We start from the raw sequence: 23033 nt of genomic DNA on the forward strand, positions 1-23033 counted from the left end.
AGCAGGTCTATGCCCCAGCAAAGGAGGAGCCGCTACTCACCCTTCCGGAGAAGTGAAACGGCTTGGATGGGAGCCCCGATGGCCTGTTAGCATCCCTGAGCATGCTGTACGAGTGCCAACCAGGAAGATACCCCACTGTCCTTTCCTGAGTTGTGCAGCTCTCTGCCCCCTCACTGGATGTGTCCAGGAGTGGGCCGCCGTCCTCTACAACTCAAAATCCCTGGCCTGCAATGACTACGCCGCCTTCATGGCCGCCCTCAGGAAGATCTTCGTCCCACCCAATACCGAGATGGGAGCTCAGGCCTGCCTTCTGAAACTCCGTCAAAGAGAGCGTGCCTTCTGAAACTCCTTCAATGAGAGCACCCTGTGTGTGTGTATGTGTAAGAGTTTTGCACCATCACTGCCAAATTGCAGTGGGATGACCCCGCCCTCCGTGCTGTCTTTTTGGAGGGTCTGGCACCTTAAGAGATAACTGGTAGGGATCTACCCCAGACCCTGGATGGCGTGACAGACCTCGCTCTGGGCATTGACCAGAGGGTTCTAGTTCGACCCAGAATCCCTGCCCACTGTCAGGACTCCAACACCCCCTCCTCCTTCACCCGTTTAAGCCCCGGGGCACCCTTCTGCCTCCTCTGTGGAAGAACCGATGCAGCTGGGCCACCTCCCACCCGAAGAGAGAGAGAAGGGGGCGTGAGGGGCGCTGTGCCTACTGTGGCTCCCCCGATCACTGTCATCTGGTCTGCCCACTGTGGCCAGTAAACGACAGCACCCACTGGGAGTTGGGGGAACTCAGTCCAGGTCATCCTCTACCCCTGTGTCCTCCCATCAATTCCTCCTTCCAGTTACCCTCCTTTGTGGCACAGACTATTACCAAGTTGACGCCTTGGTCGACTCTGGGGCAGCCAACAACTTTATTGACAAGGATCTGGCCCAATGCTTACAGATTCCTCTAGCCCATCTGGAACGTGCCATTCCTGTGACCTCGGTGAACAGCTGGCCCCTCCGGCCATACCCAGTCCGACACCACACCCAGTCTCTTCAGATGACCATCCGATGCCACCAGGAGACCCTTCACTTCCTGGTCATTTCAGCCCCCTCTTCTCTTTTAATCTTGGAGTTCCCCTTGCTCTGCCTCCACGATCCCCAGATTTCCTGGTCCCAGAACTGCCTATTAGGCTGGGGGACCCAGTGTCAAGCTCACCTCTCCCCGTCCTCTGTCCCCATGGCCGGCTGTACTGCGGGACCAAGACCCTCACTACCTAACCTGCCGCTTCCTTATCAGGACCTCTCCACCGTCTTCGATGACGGACGTGCCTCTGCTCTGCCACTGCACTGCCCCTATGACATGGAGATCAGACTACAACCCGGGACTACCCTCCCCAGGGGGCGTCTTTTATCTCTCTCCCCCTTGGAGACACTAAATCGGCAAGGCCCTCCTCCAAGGCTTCATCTGACCCTCCTCCTGCCCGGGGGCTGCTGGGTTCTTCTTTGTGAGGAAGAAGGATGGTGGCCTATGTCCGTGCATCGATTAAAGGGGACTTAACAAGATCCCCATCCGGGACCATCACCCCCTGCCACTTCTCACGACTGCTCTGGACTCCTTATCCCAGGCGCAGATCTTCACCAAGCTGGATCTCAAGAGCACCTACAACCTGGTCTATATTAAAGCAGGGTATCAGTGGAAAAGCACTTTCATCACGCCCACCGGTCACTGAGAGTACCAGGTCGTGCCCTTCGGACTGTGCAATAGCCCTGTCGTCTTTCAAAGTCTCATCAAGAACGTCCTCCACAACATGATCGGCTGGTGGGTGTTCGCTTACCTGGATGATATCCTAGTCTACTCCAGGACCGAAACGGAACAACTCCAGCATTTCCGTGCCGTCCTCACTCGGCTCCTAGAAAACAATCCCTTCTGCAAACTGGAGAAATGCTCCTTCAACCAGCAGTCCATCTCCTTCCTGGGCTTCGTGATGTCCAATCAGGGGGTAACCATGGAACCCCAGAAGGTGGAGGCGATCGTGGACTGGCCCCTTCCGACAAGCCTGAAACAACTGCAGAGCTTTCTGGGATTTTGCATCTTCTATCGCCACTTCATCAGGGGTTTCAGCTCAGTGGTCGACCTGCTCACCTCCATCACCCAACCACCTTCACTAGGCCGACCATTACGCCTGACCCCAGCAGCTGTCCACGCCTTCCACCACCTGTTTACCCAATTTACGACTGCTCCTGTCCGCCGCAATCCAGACACTGCCATGCCCTTTGTGGTCGAGGTTGATGCCTCGGACGTTGGCGCGGGGGCGGTTCTTTCTCAGTACGGACCAGAAGACAGGCTCCATCCATATTTTGTACAATTCAATGAAATATGTCTACCAAACTGCTCTGTGTTTACCACACCACGCCCGACACGTCGTGGTGGAGGTCTTGCTGTGGTCTTTAAGGACAAACGTGTCTGTAATCTGGTGACAAATGGCCCTTTTACAACTTTTGAATGTCAGGTCATCAAAGCAGGGTTACAAAATCTATTTCACTGTATTTTAATCTACCGACCTCCGGGTCCAGCTGGCCCTTTTCTCTCTGAATTTGCAGATTTTCTATCATCAATGATCAAACTAGAATAAGTGTTAATCCTTGGTGACTTTAATTTACACATTAATGATCCCAATTGTAGCACAGCAGTGGAGTTCATGTCTATTATGGAGTCTTTTAACTTAGAGCAGCACGTTTCAGGCCCCACACACAAAATGGGCCACACTCTAGATCTTGTTTTCTCTTTGGGACTAAAAATGAATCATTTACATGTTGAAGAGGTTCATGTGAGTAACCACAGCTGCATGTTCTTTAATGTCCTGTCTAACGTTGAATCTGTCCATCACAACCTAAAATCAGAGAGACAAATCATTAATCAGTCAGCACTGTAGGGATGGGTAAAGAATTCGGTACTTTTTAAGGTACCGACCGAATTCCATAGTACCGACCGAGCACCGATTCACGTCGTTTCAAACGGTGCCTCGTTTCGGTACCCGTCCTTCATAACGAGAACTTGCCAAGACAGCTGCGCATGCGCAAGAGCGTTATGTCGTTGGTCCCTGCGAGCGAGTTGTAAACAGAGCAGCATAGTAGAAAGAACACATGCTAACGCTTGGGTCCACTTCACTAAATGTGATGGGTAACTGGGGGATGATGAAATCAGCGACAGACAACAATCTAAGTGAGACATCCTCATCTTAATCTGCTCCGGTAGGTAAATAAAATGTTTAAGATAAAGTTACCTTGATACAGTATGTTAACTTCCGTTTCGCTAATGGTGCGTTCGCTTTCTCCTCGGAACTCCGAATTTCCGACTAGAACATGAACGCACTCTAAAGTTTGGCTTCACTTTACTAAAAGCGACAGGTGATTGGGTGAAGATGAAACCAGCGACAACGATCTAAGTGTGAGGCATCATCGTTTTAATCTGCTCCAGCAGTTAAATAAACTGTTAAAGATAACGTTAGCTTGATATGTTAGCTTCCATATCCACCGTTGTTATCAGCTAATGGTGCGTTCGCTTTCTCCTCGGAAATTCTAACTTCCCAGTAGGAAAAATCAAATGAAAAAAGACGGCAAAAGGAATGAAGATACACAGTAAATTTAGTTCACAGTAAAGATGTTTGCTTCAGTTTAATTATCAGCTTACAAAACTACAAGGATGATGTTAAAATACAAACAGTTTAATGTTATTTATCGTGATATTTATCAAATATTGTTATACATTGAGAAAAATATATATTTAATTATAAAAGAGAATTAAAATAATAAACACTCAAAAGTATTGAAAATTGGTACCGTTAAGTACCGTATCGATTCGTAGGTACCGGGAATTAATAATAATAATAATGCATCGAACTTATATAGCGCTTTTCTAGACACCCAAAGACGCTTTCACACACTCTCACATTCACACTCTGCTAGTGATGGTAAGCTACTTGTAGCCACAGCCGCCCTGGGGAGGTCTGACAGAGGCGAGGCTGCCATTTGGCGCCATCGGCCCCTCTGACCACCACTAACACAGGCAAGTTGGGTGAAGTGTCTTGCCCAAGGACACAACAGCAGGATACCCCTGGCGGGAGCTGGAATCGAACCCATGACCCATGATCATGAGGCAACCCGCTCTACCACCTGAGCTACTGCTGCCCCAATTAGTACCGGATCGATTCAAATGTCAAAGGTACCCATCCCTAGTCAGCAGTGGATGGATATTCTAGATTATATTACAGCAGCTCAGTTCAGGGTGATGATCCAAGCTTGTTCATCCAGTCATTGGACAAACAATGCTGCAGTATCTTAGATAAAGTAGCTCCTGTTAAGCAGATAACTTTTTCTAGCAAGAGAAAAAGTCCCTGGATTAATCAAATGGTAAATGGCCTGTATTTGATATAGCGCCTTCTAGAGTCCTGGAAACCCCTAAGGCACTTTACAACACAATCAGTCATTCACCCATTCACACACACATTCACACGCTGGTGGGGATGAGCTACGATGTAGCCACAGCTGCCCTGGGGCACACTGACAGAGGCGAGGCTGCCGAGCACTGGCGCCACCGGTCCCTCCGACCACCACCAGCAGGCAACGTGGGTTAAGTGTCTTGCCCAAGGACACAACGACAGTGACAGACTGAGCGGGGCTCAAACCTGCAACCTTCCGATTACGGGGCGAGCACGTAACTCCTGTGCCACCGTTGTGCCATCTGAATTTTCAAAACATTTACTGTCTCAGAAGGACATGCCACAGAGCCGAGAGACTTTGGAAGTCAACTAGATTAGAAAGTCACAGGCTGTACTTTAAAGAACTGATGACATCTCTGAATGAGATGGTGAAAACATCCAGGGTCACTTGCTCAGCTGATTGCTGTAAACAAAAATAACTCTAAAGTCCTGTTTGACACCATAAACCAGATTGTTTCACCTCACGCCCCTCTTATGACAGTTTACACAAGGTCTGACTGTAACAACTTTCTAGCATTCTTTCAGAATAAAATCAGAAATATCAGGGCAAGTTTTTCACCCCCATCCAACCACCTTCCTCTCAGTCATGGTCTGTCTTTACTTCCATTTGCCTCATTCAGAAACACATGAAACCAACCTCATGCCCTGATGATTTCATTCCTACTACCTTGTTAATCAGGATGTTTGACCAAATCGGCCAATTTTATGAATTTATCCCTACAATCTGGCTCTGTACCATCTGTTTTCAAACATGCAGTTATTGAACCTATCCTTGTAAAACCAAGTTTGGACTCATCTCAGCCTAAAAATTACAGACCTTTTATCTCTAAAATATTGGAAAAGGTTGTGGCAGATCAACTGATTACTTTTCTGGAACTACACAACAGTTCTGATAAATTCCAGTCTGGTTTTCGTAAAAAGTGTTCAACAGAAACAGCTTTGCTTAAAGTTTCCAGTTACATCATGATGGCTGCAGACAACGGGGAGTTGACAGTGTTAGTATTATTAGATCGTTCTGCAGCTTTTGACACTGTTGATCACAGCACCTTAATTAACAGACTTGGTGACTCGGTGGGGATCTCTGGAACTGTTTATCTCCTCCCGTCTAGATTACTGTAACACACTCTTCACATGTTTTAACAAAAAAGCCCTTGACCGCCTTCAGTTGGTCCAGAACTCTGCAGCGAGGCTCCTAACTGGAGCAAACAGAAGAGCACACATCACTCCTATTCTAATGTCTCTGCACTGGTTACCCGTTAACTTTAGAGTTCATTTTAGAATCCTGATTATAACTTTCATTGCTCTACATCAGCGGTTCCCAAACTTATTTAGCCGCGCACCCCCTTCTATGTCCTGACCATGTCGACGCACCCCCCAGCCCCCGCATCAGGGCATGGCTGACAGGGTCACAACGATAGATGAAACCAAGCGTCTTAAAAATAACTCTGAAGGAGTTTTGAGTCAGCTTTGTTCTGCAAGAAAACTATCTTGTTGTTCTCAGCTTCGCAAGCGCGCATAAGGTTTAAGGTTTTGACAACGTGTCAAAATCCTTGGTTAAAGAGGTCTGCTATAAAGATGGCCGGACTAAAGCTTGCTCTCGAACTGGTCAGCTGTTCGAACTGTTTTGTCTGAAGTTGAACTCTGGGAAAAACCTGAGTAAAACTAGTTTTAATGGATTGATGTTATCTTGAATAGCCAACCAGAAGTTGGCACTTTGAGGATGTTACCAAGCATCTCAGAACACACCCTCTGTGATGGAGAGACTCTGAATCTAGACAAAGGGTTACTTATGTGTCATGCATTAACTTAACTTTACTCTGAGTGCAAATGTTATGACCTCGTCAAGTAAACATACTAATCACATTAAACACAAATCAATGAAACATTTCATTATTTATAATTAGCAATAACAAAAGTTCATTCAATGATTATTTTAAATTATAAAATCTTCTTTTCTTCTTCCATCTGGGAATAAAGGAGTTTATTTCTCTGTGAGGGACCTTGGAAGAGAAAACGTTTATTGTTTATCATTTAATATCTCTGCAGTCCAGCTGGTAGGCTCTGATTAAAGGGCTACATGCAGACTTCAAGACTCCTGTGAGGGGAAAAGATACTGTAGGGTACTGCAGGGTAAGTTGACCTGGCTGTGCATTTGACCTGTGGGATCTTAAAATCAGGCCATTTCGTGACGTTACACTTACTTACTAAGCTGGCCAAGTATAACGGAGGCTATCGTGCTTCACTGATCCACCGCGGTCAAAGTCTCAGCTGACCTTTGAGAACTGACATGAGAATCCAGGGTGAGAGCTGGATCAAGGGTCACACAAAGATTCCTGACAGAGGGTTTGGTGTGAGAAGCAAGCTGACCAAGAGAGTCTCTGACTTTGGGAACCAGCTTGTCTGGGGCACAGATGAGGATCTCAGTCTTATCTTCATTCAGCTGTAGAAAGCTCCCAGCTATTTAGGTTTTAATAGAGTCTAAGCAGGTGTGTAACAGCTGCAGCTTAGACATCTCATGGGGCTTAAACGAGATGTACAGTTGGATGTCATCTGCATAAAGATGGTAGGAGATTCCTTTGAAGAAGCTCAAAATGTGCTGAAGAGGAAGCAGATAGAGGAGGAAAAGCAGAGGCCCCAGTACAGAACCTTGTGGGACACCATGGTTAAGAGTGGTGGTGGATCTATTATTGTAGATTAGGATTGTAATAATGTATGATTGTGCAAATAAAGCATGGTATTAAAATGTTTAAAACTTCTAATAAAAAATAAAAGAATTAATAGTGAAGTAATATTGCTTGTTATCCTTGACTCTAAGTTTATTGTTTGAGACATTAAATCTGTTCTACGAAAACCAAAGATTTGTTGTTCAGTCTTAATGCAAATTACAACACATTTTATTTTCATAAAATGTGTGTCCGTACTCATTAAACTGCATTTGGCAAGGTGGAGAAATGAGAGCCCGGGCGGGATTCACATCAGATGTGACGGTGTGAGCGTCTTGTCACAGTGTCCCAATTGATCATGCGCCCTGGCTACTTGGCCAAGGGGATGTCGCTTTAAATGACTGGTTAGCACATGTGACTGATTTTGTCTAAATTTGTAAACACTAGTTAATAAAATCTAGTTAACTTCCTGGACTAGCCGGTTCCCCCAAGGCGCTTCACAACACAGTCAGTCATTCAGACACTGGTGGTGATGAGCTACAATGTAGCCTCAGCTGCCCTGAGACTCTGAAGCCAGGCTGCCAAACACTGGTCCCACCAGTCCCTCTGACCACCTGCAGGTGAGGCTGGTTAAGTCTCTTGCCCAAGGACACAAAGACTGCAACGGATGAGCAGGACTCAATCCCACAACCATCTGGTTACGGGACAGACACTTAACTGCTCTACCACAGCTGTCTCACTGCCTCTGGTGAGAGGACAGTGTGTTTTTGCATGCCTTTAACTCATTTACCTGTTTCCAACTCAGATTATCTCCTTGTGTATGGAAATGATATTTGTGCAGAATGCACGGCCTGTTCACATTTACTTCAATTTTTAGAGGGTGTATAACCAATTATTCAAATTCCTTTCAGCAGACTCGAACCCTAACCAAGGAAATGTGCTTGAATCATGCATTTGCACAGTTTTACAAACTTGAATATGTTTGTGGAAATGCCTCTTTCATGATTTGAGTGTCAAGTCAAATTCACTTAATTTATATTAGAAACTTCATTAGCAGAGAAACTCCAGCATGAGCAAAAGAGGACTCTTTATTTTAGTGGGGAAGTCATTCTATCGTCTGTAAGTAGATGGGAAACATTCTATAGCTAAATGTTGGTTAGGGACTGGAAATGAGCATGTAAAACGAAAAACATCTGGTTATGTTTTTTATCTTTATAAATAACTGACTCGTGCAACATTTTCATTAGAAAACAGATGAATATCTAATGTTTGGAGGGTCGATATTATACAAGACATCCACAAACTTTGGTTTAATTTTTAATTTGAGACTGTTGAAGGGAACTCGGTGTGTACTAGTTTCTGTAGATTTAAAGTTATCGTCTCAATTAGGTATGAAAAGTTCTCCAGGGGTCAGTTTGTCACAAAGTTCGTTTCAACTCTAAATGAATGTGTGTGTAACGTGTGACCCCATTAAAATCAAACACGAGCGCTCAGAGACGTCCAGAGAGATTTAAGGTGTGTTTTCTGTTTTGTTGACTGTCAGTTGCTCCTAAAATCAGTTCCCTTTAGACCGATTGTTTTTTCACACCTCCATGCATCAGAGTCACACAATGGCGTAGCCTCTGGAGTGCTGCTGCAAACAAAGGTGGTTAGACCTTAATTTAGCTGATGATTCACAAACATCTGAGGCAATCTCAATCAAGTGTTGCTTCATTAACACCTAAAGTTTGGTTTCCATTCATAGGTTAGGTATACTTTATGGATTAAAAGTGTTAATGACATCAGTTACAGAAATATTTAGTTTTATTCTTTAGCCTTTTTAGCTTCCCCAGCGTCTCAGTGTCTAAACACTTCATGAAACTTTCTACATGACCGATTTCACTTTGACATAAAACATATCCAGTGAAAACAGCTCAGTAAGTGACAAGAAGTGGAATACACAAGGAAAGTGGTCAACCTCTGAATTCATGTGGAAAGAACTGTTTGCAACAAGTACACAATATTATGTCAGCTAAAGTACGGACACACGTAGTGTTACCACGTTAGGATGAAGACACGACATTCCTTGATAAGATCCATGTGTTGTCCTTTGACAAACACGAGCTTGAGTGTTGTGATGAAATTAAAGTCTATTAAATACAGTAAAAAAGTGTTTGCATTCATATTTATATTCTTCACGATAAGCGTAAATGTGTCATAAGCCCCCTTCAGACAGGCCATGAAAAACGAAAATGTTCAGGACTCTGTCCTTAAGACCTTTGTGTCTGAATACAAACATCCGGATAACCTTTTCTGTAATTAAACCGGACGAAGCCCCTAGTAACAGGACCGGACTTGTCACAGACAAGGTGGCTGCTTCAGACTGGTGAGGCCGAATTCCGGACAGGGAGGAGGGGGAGGAGGAGGGGACCGGGGGACACTGTGAGCACCTAGATAGCTCGCTCCTGTAGCATGCGGCGAACCACGGCAGCTCGCCTCCTACGGTATACCGTCTGCTAGACGCGTGACGGAGCGCATCACACTGCTTCCGTGATTCCTTTTAACCAGTGAGCTTCATCATCCAGGTCTCTTATGCGTCTTCGTGTGCGCAGAATTATGCTTAACATAAGTCCGATCAGTGAGAGGAATTCTATTTCTTCGTCGGCCACGTTTGACTGAATGGCTTTGTTTGGGTAAATGACGCATGTACGCCCGCCGCACCATGTTTACGCAATATGGAACTGGAACTTTTCCCTGCTGTGTGAAGGCAGCCGAAAGGACAAGTTCAGGTACAAAAGTGGTGTGTCTGAAAACACAGTTCTGGTTAAAAACCGGACTGAATTGTCTACGCATATTCCAGAATGCCAATCTGAAAAGGGCTTTAGAGAGTCAAAGCAATAATAGTGTGATGTGCAAATGTAAGAACTGTCACAATCAGATTTTTTCAGCATTTATTAACATCCCGAGAACACAGAACAGAGCAGTTGGGACGCTTCAAGGCAAAATGCAACAAAGAATGTACAAAATCTTCCTCAGACAATATAATATGAAAAGATAAACATAAGAACAAACACAAAAAAACGGAGGAAGTACAATTTCTTCTGTCATTATAAAATGTAGATGTTTCTTTTGGACAGCTGCAGGACCACAAAAAGCATCACAGAACCAGGAGTGATCTGCTGCTGTGGTTGCATCAAGTCCAACATTGTTAAGGTGGAACCCCTGGGTTTCACAGTCACTGTTGTTAAGAACCTGGGGGTGCACCAGATGGTCTTGCAGGGGTTTTGGCATCACAGCTGCCAGGTGAGAGTCAGCCGAGTCGTGATAGTATGTGTTCATGGTTGACATACAGACTTATTTGTGGAGAATAGGGAGCAGAAACAAGTCGTCCTGCTGCGCTTTCGCATAACTAAAGTCCATCTTATGGTCAACCTTACCATAGACATTGTTAGTCTCAGATGGGATTTAACAATAGGCAGACACATCACTGTCTTTATTCTGCAGATGCAGACTGCTGTCTCAGTCCTAAACATCAGAGCCCTAACCATGAAAACATGACTCTGCAGTGCCAGCCATGCACGTACAGTGTGCACAGCACACCTGGCCACTGTTAGCAATGATCACCCATGGCTCCAGAGGAGTCTCTGATGCACTGGGAGTGCAAGACCTGAGGAGACATGAATTAACGTACGTACATTAAGCATCTGTTCATTTTCTTAAAACTGAAAAAAGCAGCAATAATAACATGGAAATCATTGCTAGTCAGGATAAATGCATGTGCTACAGTTCAAAGTTGTCTTTATACACATTTATATACAAAACAGTGGTGTATAACATCTGGACACTTGGAGCTTACCTTTGTTTGGACTGCTGTTCTGTTAGCAGGTTTCATGATCTCCAGCTCCCGAACCCAATCGTTTGAAAACTTCACACAAGACCCCAACGACTTGTAGCTCCAGGACAGTTCTGAAGAGTGAGCGCTCACACCACAAACATGATATCCGAAAATATCAGTTATGCAGAACTGCCACGGCAACATGTTGTTGCTGGTGCTCCAGTCGTTGTTGGATCATATGGGTCCAAACCGTTTGTCGGCATAATGCGGTTCCCCGTTGAATGTGCTCCCGTCACTGTAAACCCAAACATTCAAAATAATCAAATATATTGAGTAGATAAAACTCATAATTTAAATAAATGTTTTTAGAATTCAAATGTGTTGAGCTTGTTCAACCTTTTCCTTGTTTTAAGTAGAACTCAAATGTTTTAATTAAACTGAACTATTTCTTTTTTAAGTAAGCTTAACTTAAATTAATCAATAAAGACAAGTTAACTTTAATGAGTAATAAAAATGATTGATTTATTATTTTGTTTCTATATTATTCCATTCATCTTTACGTCAACCCTAAAGTGTGTCTGATAAACAGACTTGTATATTATTTTAAATATTTGTGAATTTACAAGAAAAACAACCACAAACTAGCAATGTTGTTGGATTTCAGGAACAATAAACAACTGGTGGGGGAGGTGCATTGTGGGTGGTCATGTTTTCAGTTATTTTGCTCTATTTTGGGGTGGTGCTTATGCATGTTTATTGTGTATGATTGTTGTTCTCAGTTATTATTTCATTCAGTGTTGCATATGTGGTGTTACGTTTTGTATCATGTTGGCACCATAAGTGAGGAGGTTGGTCAAAGTAATGCTGTACGGCTGTGCCGTCCCATTGTTAATAATACTGTGGTTGTTCACACCAGATGCTCTTGACATGACTTTGAGTGTTCCACTTTCATTGGCTGTTAGCATCTAGGGGTGTGTGAGTCACGATCTGATGCTAGTTACTGCCTTCACCAGTCTGCCACATTGTCATTTTTAAGTAAATTCAACTTATTTGGGTTAGGGTTTAATAGGTCCATTTAGAGTTCATATAAGTTATAATATTTAAGTTAGTAAAAACATGTAATAAAGTTCAAATAAAATAAAACATGCAAGTTTAGTTAAATTGAACTTTGTAAGTTGCTTAAGTACCAAGTTAAAGGTTGGAGGTAGTTAAATGCTTTGGTTTTATTCAGGTCATATTTTTTAAGTTATGGTAAACTTATAGTTTTTAGACAAGTTAACTTAAAAATTATTAGGTAATCAGTTTCCTCATAAATTTTGAGTTCAGTGAACTTATTCGGGGCTACAGTGTATATTACACATTCTTTTCAGCATTTTAACATGTTGTCGTCCTCTTTCTTTCTGCCAACTCTGTTTCGCTGCAATGTTCTGTTTGTTTAAACTCAAGATGCCGTCGGTGTGGGGTCGTGAACCATTCACACTGGAGAGTTTGATGTTTTATTTAAGTAAAGTATAAACAGACACAAAAATCAGAATTCAGCTTTGAGTTGTGAACCTAGTCTTAGTCACCACAGAGCTACTTTTAGCTCATCAGCATCTCGTTTACGTTACGAGAAAAAGGGGCGTCAACAAAATAATTTCATCATCGTCATCGCTGACGAAAACGCTGATGTGAGATAAATTAAAATCGGCTGTTAGAGTTCTGGTCACACCTGAGCCTGTCTGATGATGGAGGTGGATAAAAAGCAAGAGCTCTGTTTCCCAGAGCTTCTCAACACCTCCTGCATGAAGCCAACACTCCACTGGTCTGAAGCTGTGCTCCTCAACACGGTGCTGTCCTTGGTCTCTCTGATCACTGCTGCTCTAAACCTTTGTATCATCATCTCGGTCTCCCATTTCAGGCAATGACACCTCTAAACCTTAAGAAATGTGGTTCTTAAACAATCTAAAAGTAAAGTAATGTGTTGTTTTGCTTTTTCCTCGTCTCCCTGAAGGAAGCTCCACACACCCACTAACGTCCTCCTCCTCTCTCTGGCTGTCTCAGACTTTCTTGTGGGTCTCCTGCTGATGCCGTTAGAAATATATAAAAAGATCACCTGTTGGGGGAAGATAATGTGTGTATTCTACGGTTATCTTATCGCCCACGTTGTTTCTGCTTCAATCGGAAACATTGTGCTCATTTCTGTGGACCGGTATGTGTCTATTTGTCACCCGCTTTACTACCTGACCAGAGTCACTCTGGCCAGAGTCAAAAGCTGTGTGGGTGCGTGCTGGATATGCGCCGGTGTCTACAGGGTCTGTTTTCTGAAGGATGAGTTTATCCAACCTGGCAGAAGCAGCTCCTGCGTAGGAGAGTGTGCCTTTGTCATGGACGTGGTTGCAGGAACTGTGGATCTCATTTTGAACTTCGTAGCTCCAGTGACAGTCATCGTATTTCTGTACATGAGAGTATTTGCGGTGGCTGTTTCTCAGGCTCGGGCCATGCGCTCTCAGATTACAGCGGTCGCACGCCATCAGGCAGTTAATCCAGAAACAAAGAAGTCAGAATTAAAAGCAGCCAGGACTCTGGGTGTCCTCGTTGTTGTATATCTGTTATGCTTTTGCCCTTTTTATTGTTATTCTCTTATTGACGTTCATTTCACCAGCAAATCTCCTTCTTCCTTTTTTGTTTTTCTTTTTTACTTTAACTCCTGTTTAAACCCTCTAATTTATGCCCTGTTTTACCCCTGGTTCAGAAAATCTGTAAAACTTATTGTCACTTTAGAGATCCTGCAGCCTGGCTCGTGTGAAGCCAACTTACTGTAGAGATCCCTGGATGAGTCTGTGTTCTGCAGAAAAAATAACCAGGAAATGTTTATTTTATCTGTTTAATGCATTTGTTCGGTAAACAGCTTTCCACCTGTGCTTATTCGATTTACTGAGGAATTCTTCTCGTGTCCTAAAGAAGTATTTATTTTAACAGAAAAGAATAAAATAGATTAGAGAAGCATATAAAATCTCTTTATTGTCCTAAGTGGAGAGATGTTGGTGTCACAACTGATTTCCCAAATAAATAAAGAATAAAAGGATGTACACTACATATGTAAAAACAAATGTGCGAGAAATCCTTTAAATGTTCAGTAGAATTGACCACATTTAAAAAAAAACTACATTACTGTAAAACAAGACTAGGAGAAAACATATGGGGACCATTTTTAAAGTCTTGGTTGACCTGGGCAGCTAATTTCATAAACTTCCTCATCTCTGCAACGGTGGTTCTTCCTCATTCAGCAACTCTAACTGTTAGATAACATGTCATATGTCACATTTAACTCTGACAGTATTTCTGAAACAATTTGACAAATACTAATTTAGACAAATGTGTCACATCGGGCATTAAATCCCTAATTGAAAAATGTCTTTGATGTGACATATCTGTCAAAATAGAACAATTAATAATGTGCTTAATGAGTTAAACTCATTCAGTTATTTTATGTGACTTTATGTTCTGTTTTTATTTTAAAATAATTGTTAACTAAATTCATGCATGACAAATGAATGAAATAAACAAAATACATTATGAAACTTTACTTTATAATATTCTAGTCACTAATCATGTACCCCTATATTTTTGTTATTTCACTTTTGTGTAGAATTGAGAAAAAGTAAAGAAAAAATCTTTTGAAATCCCTGAGACGGGGGCGGTCCTAGCCACACACTAATCCCCTGGTCCTCAGCGCCCCCCTGTCCTGCCATTTCCAACAGCATTGTTTCTCGGCTGCCACACTCCTGACTTGAATGAGTGATTAACAGGCTTCTGCAGCGCTTGCTGTCATACTAATGAGGCAATGCAGATATGTGAACCGGGTGTGCTGTAGCAGAGACATGGAAAACATGCAGGACAGGAGGGCGCTGAGGACCAGGGTTGAGAAACACTGCACTAATCCACCTAGATTAGTCATGTGCCTGTGCTATTTTCCGTACGGACAGCAGAGGGTGCTAGATGCGACTTGATTCACAAAACGCAAAGTAAAACAAACGTAATTCTGCCCAATTTATCAAAGATTCAGAATGACTGCATGTATAACAAGCATTTTAATGGAGTAGCCTGTCACAATATCAGTGTTTGGAAGTAATGATTACCCTGTAACTACCAGAGGTGGATAGAGTAGCCAAAAATGTGTTAAAGATAGCATCGCTTCAAAATTTTAAGAACTCAAGTAAAAATGGTTAAATGCACATAAGTGGTAGTAACCAGACATACCACCTGTGTGTGTTAGATTAAAATGATCAATGAGGAAATTGAAGAATATGAATGCTTTTTGATGTCCTGTGGGTCTTGTTCATGTTTTAGTTCAGACTTTCATGTATTTTTTGTTTTTATTATTTATGGAATTAGTTAGGTGACAAATGTGAAATCTAGTTGACCTCTGTCTGTCTGGATTGTTACTGGACAAATTGTTGTATTAGACCTTTTGGTTGGTTAATATAAAATAAATATATAAACAAAAATAACATAACTCCTAATTTCTTTGACCAAGCAGATAAAACGTTTGTAAAAAAAGAAAACTGTTTTGATGAAATGTAATTTATCAAGACATAAATAATTAAATATTGTAAAATTATAAAATGTCTAAAAATACTGGTTCAGATTTTTATTCAATTCAATTCAATCAACTTTATTAACAGACTCAGGATCCAAAATACGCTATAACAACGATAGCAATAAATAAGAGAAGGAGAAAAAAAGATACTAAACAAATACAAATAATTCAAAGCGGACGACTATACAAGTGATGCCACAGCTCTGACTGAAAACGGATAGTGCTACAGTCGACATTAGTCAGGCACTTAATTATGGAGGTATATTTGATGCAATAAGATTTGTGTTTTGTCACTGGGAACTTGAAGTCACAGAGAAAATTTCAGAAAAATCCCATCTGTCACAGGTACAAAACAACAGCTACAACTATTCAAAATGTTAGGTACGAGTACACAAAATGCATTCTTTGAGTCACACCTTAAAAAATCTTACAGCTACAATTTTGCCCCAGTTGATCCAAAATATGTGGTGCAAAACACATCCACATACTTACAAACACAAACTACTGTTACGCTTCACAAATTATTCATTGCAGGTACACAAATGTGTTACTGCAAGTTACTGAATATGGAATTCCTGCTCTAATAAATTTGCTCCACTTAGTCCAGCAAATCTAGAGAATAAGTTATTCAAACACTTGTATTAACATCTTCCCACAAACGTATGGTTTTGTCATTTTTTTCCTCACCACAAACACAAATGAGTGAACGCAACAGTACAAAACTGCTGATGTGCTGCTTTTCAAGCTACACATTGTTTTTTTACACGGCCCTATTTTGCACCACTTGTCTCAGTCAGATACCCGAGTCGTAGCTTGTGTGTAATTTGTATGGTCGTCCAGCAGAGGGCGCTGCTGACCTAAGTATAACAAACCGGGAGAGGGTGCTGTTGCAGAACTACAAAGGCGGAGCTGCACCAGTCAGCCCCGCCCATTCACGCAAACTCAGCCTAGCCCGCTGACTGCTTCTGTTTTTGTTTTTTAACTTTATTGCAAACTAACCTGACCCACATGAATTACGGCTGCTACTAGTTTACAATTGTTACTGCTATGTTCTATGCTCCAATTAAACAAGATAAATATAACTCGCTACACCACAAAGCCTGAATATATCCCGAAACGAAAAGGTTTCTTGTAGTAAATATCTGCCCACAGCCGCTCCAACGAAAGCGGCCTACAACAGCATTTAAAGGGCAAGTCACTCCCTACAAGAAACTTACTTCACTCCCTCTTCAAATGCAACAAATGATGTTGCCTAGCAGACCGAGAGGGCGGAGCCACTAACAAATACACACACACAGGCTCACAACGGCATTGTGACATCATAATGTACCAGTTTACATCATAGCATACCTCTTAGCCAATAGCGGTGGCAGATTTAAATTCAACTGCAGTGCAGAGTTTTTACCTGACAACATTGACAGTTTTAGGCAGAAAAATTAAATTTTAACTAAAATGCACTAAAGTGCTAAACTATTGACTACACGTGTCTGCAGCACGATTAGACACGCATGTATATAGTTTATCAGGAAAAAAAAGCTGATTTGGGGGTGACTTGCTCTTTAAGGCTTATTGTTGTGTGGGCTCTGGTGGGCTCAGTGACCTAGTGCCAGATTCGGCCTCCTTTCTTGCTGAACGTTGTTGTCTTTAGATGTAGGGAAATTATTTGCTGAACCAATAATTCAAATCACTTCATTTATAGTTTCACATCTCAATGAGGTTCTGTTTAATTTTAGCCAATGAAAAAGAAATCTACACTTAGTTGCTATGGAAACAGAGAGAGAGCAGTGGTGGAAGAGTCCAAATCTCCTGCAGTCCAACTTGTAGCTTCAGATGTTATGTGTCCAGTTCATAAGAGCAAATGTGCTTTTAGCTTGTTGTCTCCTCTAGAAGGAGGTGAGGTTTGTGAATGAACAGCTACTGATCAGAGAGACGATGGTTCCAATGTTCCTACTTGACTGAAGACTCTTGTGGAATTTTCTCCACAGAATGAAGTAAAGCCATGAGAACCAGTCCAGAGGAGAGACGGCTCCGCAGCAGCTCTGAATTCCAGTCACTAAACATTCCCGATGTGTCTGAACTCCAGACTAGCTTGTAAACAAAGGAGAGCAGCGGTCACATGACCCAGAAGCATCCTTGAACTGCATGCAAAGCACCCAGAAGCTTCTGTCAGACCAATTGTCTTCTCTGTCCAAAATACAAACGTCTTTTTCCTCAAGTGTCCTGTCTTTTAGATGAAGGTGTGGCCATTGTGTTAGAATAATGTATTATATGTATAATGTTGTTATATTCAGGTATTTATTAGAACATATTCCATGTGGAGCATCGTTCTTTTTTCTTTGCCTCTCAGGACTCAGAGTGGAGAAAATAAGAGCGTCGCCATCTAGCGACCTCATCAGGCCTTATGGGCTCGATCCACGGGAGGCGACATCACCTCTCCATTCATTTTCAATGAGACATGCGCGACAAAGCGATAATCGCGGGTCTCCCTCATACTAAGCGAAACGCGAAAAATTTTGCGCTTGTGCACGTGTCGTGCACAGGCGAACCAGCGACGCAATCCCAGAAATTTGAAATATTTTCAACTTTTCATCACTGTCGCTCGGACGAGGACCAATCAACGGAGGTTTCATTCACTGACCAATGAGCGGGCAGGATGCTCCGCACACCTCCGAGCAAACATGAAGGAGAAGTGGATACTTGCTGTGACGGATTTCCCAGAACTGTACAATATTTCTGCCAAAGAATATAGAGATATTCACATCACATCTACCGCTTTTTAAACTCTGAACCGCTTAAATAACCTTAATTCCCTCCAACCTGACACAGCCAGTCAAAACAACGGAAGATTCGATTTCGCCACGGAACAGAACGCGTAGACGGCTTTGCCGCTGGCTGCTTCCGCGGGTCGCCTCCCGTGTGTCAGGTAATAAAAGCGACAGCAAAGAATTTCGCTGATCGCGGTCGTTTGTCGCCTCCTGTGTATCGGGCCCATTACGTGAAACCAGGGCCGTTTCTAGCATTGTGGGGGCCCTATGCAAGATAATGTTCTGGGCCCCCCTATTTTGACAAACTGCAATTGATGATCTATAAACACGCCATGAATTGTCACAAATTGCAAGCAAAACATGGTGCAGTATTAAAATTAAACACTCACTCAAGAAATATAACTAACTAATAAAAACTAGAAAGCAGTCAGAGTGCAGACCTCCGCCCTGGGAGGAGTGTTCACATCACACATACCATAATAATATGACAATAATTGATTAAAGATTCCTGTATCAAGACATTGGTCAAGATCACAATCTTTCTGATGGTCTGAGATTTAATTATTTTAAGTATAATTCTGGTTTTTTTGGGCTATTAACATTTAAAGCTGGTGTGTGGTTTAGAATTGGGATTTTAAACCAAAACAGTATGTTATAACTGGAATAATCCTCACCAAGCAGCTGTGCACACTGCTGCTCCTGAAATGGTTGATGTCTCATGGCCTCCGTCTGCTACTTGTTGGTTTGTTTGTGGAGCTGGTGGTGAGAGGGAGCCGATAGCCAGGGTTCTTCTGGAGATAAATCTGGGTGTCGTGGGTCAGCGGCACCGGGACTGACTTTGTTGTCCAGAAGATGTGGAGCATCTCCAGCAGCATCCTGTCTCTGACATTGTCTATTGCTGGTGATGATGGATGGCTCTTCATCAGAAGAATCTCTAAAGTTATAAATACATCAGATTTTATAAAACATACTCAAGTGGTAAAAACTAGAAATGAAAACTGTAAAAAATAAAAAATACAGAGCTAAAGCTAGAAATATATTTGAACTGTAGATAAACTTACTGCAGCTGTGATGGCTAATCATCTTCACCCACACCTGAATCCTCAACCACAGATGTACACGTTTCAAGAAACCACTCACTCATGTTGACAACCTGGAGCTAACTTCATTGCGGTTTCACTTTGCTTTTTGTGATGCTGATGTGGACGTTTCAAGAAAACAGAGCCCTTTGGAGACTTGTTTGTTTAAAAATAATCATTCTAAGAAGTTAACTTTAATCTGCCGGTAATCTGCTTTAATCTACGGGTCTCATGCTTCAACATGCAGACTGAAGCCATGAACGACAAGGTGGTGTGTTAAAATGCTGTTTTTATTTTATTTTTAGTGACACTAATCTAATCACAGACGTCCCTTTTTGCTCCGTAACTCTTAACTTTTACTAAATACAGACTGTTTTTTTATTTTTAGCATTTTCTTAATCTGCAAACACAGAAATGTCAACAATGTGTGTAAAGTGTGTTTGGTGTTTTTAACCCGCCTTAGTGAAACACGGCAGGGAAAACTCTGTATGCCTGCTTCTCGTTAATAAACATATAAAAATGATTCTTACTTGTAGTTTTTATCCTTGCATCATCAGAGTCACAGCTTTTAAAGAGCAAGTCAATCCCTACCAGAGTCTAACTCCACTCCCACTTCATGTTTGAAAAATGAAACAAATGCTGTTGCCTGGCAGACCGAGAGGGCGGAGCCGCTAACAAATACACACACACTCAGGCTCACGACAGCATTGTGACATCATAATGTACCAGTTTACATCATAGCATACTTCTTAGCCAATAGCGGTGGCAGATTTAAATTAAAATACAGTGCAGAGTTTTTACCTGACAACGGCACAACACTGCCAGTTTTAGGCAGAATATTTAAATTTGAACTAAGATGCACTGAAGTGCCAAATTATTGACGACACGTGTCTGCAGCACGATTAGACACTCGCTTATTTAGTTTATCAGCAAAAAAAAATTTATTTGGGGGTGACTTGCTCTTTAATGTTGTGATGTCATTTCCTGTAATGTTTGTAAACATTACATTGTTCTGAAGCTTGACTCAGAGGAAACCATGAATCAAATTGAAATCACAATTTCCACTACGACGATTGACTCTTCTAAAATGGTTCATCCCTGTTGTTGTTCACTTCTTCAGTGACACCAAAGAAACCTGGAACTTTGAAGAGTTCCAGGCTGTGTTCATCTGAGATGGTCTGGATGAGCGTCAACTTCCTTTGCACTTCCACAACAAGAAAATCCTGGCTGATGTTACAGAGTTCCCCCTCAATGGATGTTCTGCTGATATACCTCATCAGGGGGAACCTGCTTCTCTCTGCTTTCCTCTGGGGCCCTGTCCACACGTAGCCGGGGATCTGCCAAAACGTAGATATTTTTCTACGTTTTGGCCTGTCATCCACACGAAAACGGGAGTTTTTTCACACGAAAACGGATCTTTCTAAAAACTCTGGCCAAAGTGAAGATCTGCGTTTTCTCCGTTTTGGGTGTCTGCGTGTGGACAGACAAAACCGGAGTTTTAAGGTCCGCAACGTCACTTTCCGCGACAAAAAAATGCTGACATCACGTGTGCGACCTGTGTTTACACTAGCCGACAGCATGGATGCTCTCAGGACAATTCGGGGGAAGTACTGCCACCTACAGGTCTGGCATGTCCTTAACAACGTATTTATCCGGGTACGTGTGGACAGTTTTTTTTTAAACGAGGTGGTGTGGATGCAAGTTTTTGGAGGGGCGGATATTCGTCTTTAAAAAAACCCGGCTACGTGTGGTCTAGACCTGGATCACCATAAGATCTGAAGCAGCCAGATGCCTCCTGAGTGTGTTGGCATGGCGACAGAGATCAGAGGGTTCACTGACCCACAGAAGAAGTTCCTCAGGAAGATATTCAGACAAGGAGCAGGCCAGCAGGATCTTCTGCCACGTGAGGACTGGTTGGTCACTTTAGGTATCGGCAAACACCCAGACTGCTAAAAAATATATTCTGTTGTTGGAGCTGCAAATTCTACCTATTGGATGTCACTATGGTGCCCATGTTCCATATTCAATCTTTAACAAACACATTTAATGAATTACATCTCAAGTGTGAATTTTCAGGAGAAGTTAAAGAAAATGTTTGTCTGAAACTCGTTCTACAGACCAAACACGGAAATGACTTCTCACATGTGATGAGTTTTCTTGTGTACAGTCAAGTGATACCTTTGAGTGAAACATTTACCACAAGTGTTACATGAATATGGTTTCTCACCTGTATGAGTCCTCACGTGAAGAGTTAAAAACCAATTGCGACTCCAAGATTTCCCAGATTTTACATGTAAACGGTGCATCTCTGTGAGCCTTCTTGTGCTTCTGTGGTTTCTGACTGTCTACATTGTCTTTGTGATTTTTGGTTTGTTGACATTTTTATTTTGTGTCAATTCTTCTTTGCTGCTTGGTTCTGAGTTTTCATTCCTGTATCCATCCTGATCTTGGTTCTCAGATTTAGTAGAATTCTGACACAAGGGTTGATTCCTGTTTGGTTCTGGTTCAGAGCTGTCTGTTTCTTCAGGAGAAATCACCATGAAGGTAACATTTTCCTGCTTCAGAATGAATGACCCTTTATGCTGACGGATACAGAGTTCCTGCTGTTCCTCTTTCATCAGTGGAGGTTCTGGTTCCATCTGGTCCAAAATTGAGGTGGTCTCCCGGTTAGACAGCTACTGGTCTATCAGAACCTTATCCCTTTCCCAGACATGATGCTGTGGAGGTTCTGGACATGATAAAAAGCGAAATAAAACATTGATTAATGCAATGTTTCTCAATTATCCCCTCCTAAAATCACAGGAAATATAATCCCCCCACCCCCATGTGGCAGTTCCACCTAATACACACTGAATACATGCATTTTTGTCATTAACGAACAAATACTTCTAAAAAGTATAGATTGCAAAGAACATTTAATGATCAAAACTTATTTTAAAAATACTAAATTTTTCAAGTAACTGGTACGCTGTGTTATGATTATGCAACACAAAAATCCCATAAAATGAACTAAGCTGAATATATTTAAATATGGATAGATGGATGTATACATATGTCATATATATATAAACATACACACACACATGTATGTATGTATATATATATATATATATATATATATATATATATTCTGAGCCGGCTGTGTCCACGTGGGGTCGCGGGGGGGTGGGGGGTAGGGTGCCGGTGCCTATCTCCGGTGGTCAACGGGCAGTCAGGCGGGGTACACCCTGGACAGAGAGCCAGTCCATCGCAGGGCAACACAGAGACACACAGGACAAACAATCATGCACACATTCACATCTAAGGACAATTTGGACAGACCAGTAAACCTAACAGTCACGTCTTTGGACTGTGGGAGGAAGCCGGAGTACCCGGAGAGAACCCACACATGCACAGGGAGAACATGCAAACTCCATGCAGAAAGATCCCAGGCCGGGAAGCGAACCCAGGACCTTCTTGCTACAAGGCAACAGCTCTAACCACTGCGCCACTACGCAGCCATATATATATATATATATATATATATATATATATATATATATATATATATATATTAGGGCCGGGACTTTAACGCGTTAATTATGATAAATTAATTAGAAAAAAATGACGTGTTAAAAAAAATTCACGCATTTAATCGCAGCTTGCA

General features: G+C 42.3%; 1 protein-coding gene and 1 pseudogene across 2 annotated transcripts in view; one reads left to right on the plus strand and one right to left on the minus strand.

Moving 5' to 3' along the window:
* Window positions 1-9536: 9536 nt before the first annotated feature.
* LOC107397303 (zinc finger protein 260) overlaps window positions 9537-23033 on the minus strand; it is a 67110-nt gene continuing 53613 nt past the window's right edge. The window contains exons 5-8 of one of the 2 annotated variants that reach the window (XM_070548221.1): window positions 21615-22115; window positions 18983-19242; window positions 10983-11256; window positions 9537-10793 (exon numbers count right to left, since the gene is read on the minus strand). Coding sequence is in view for 1 of the 2 variants with exons in the window: in XM_070548224.1 (XP_070404325.1) it covers window positions 22063-22115 (53 nt within the window). In the remaining variant the exon portion in view is untranslated. The remainder of the gene's footprint in view (window positions 10794-10982; window positions 11257-18982; window positions 19243-21614; window positions 22116-23033) is intronic. The other variant, XM_070548224.1, reaches the window with a different exon arrangement.
* On the plus strand, window positions 12198-14121 carry LOC129154837 (trace amine-associated receptor 13c-like; annotated as a pseudogene).

Source organism: Nothobranchius furzeri, chromosome 2, assembly GCF_043380555.1.
Source record: "Nothobranchius furzeri strain GRZ-AD chromosome 2, NfurGRZ-RIMD1, whole genome shotgun sequence".
Taxonomy (NCBI): domain Eukaryota; kingdom Metazoa; phylum Chordata; class Actinopteri; order Cyprinodontiformes; family Nothobranchiidae; genus Nothobranchius; species Nothobranchius furzeri.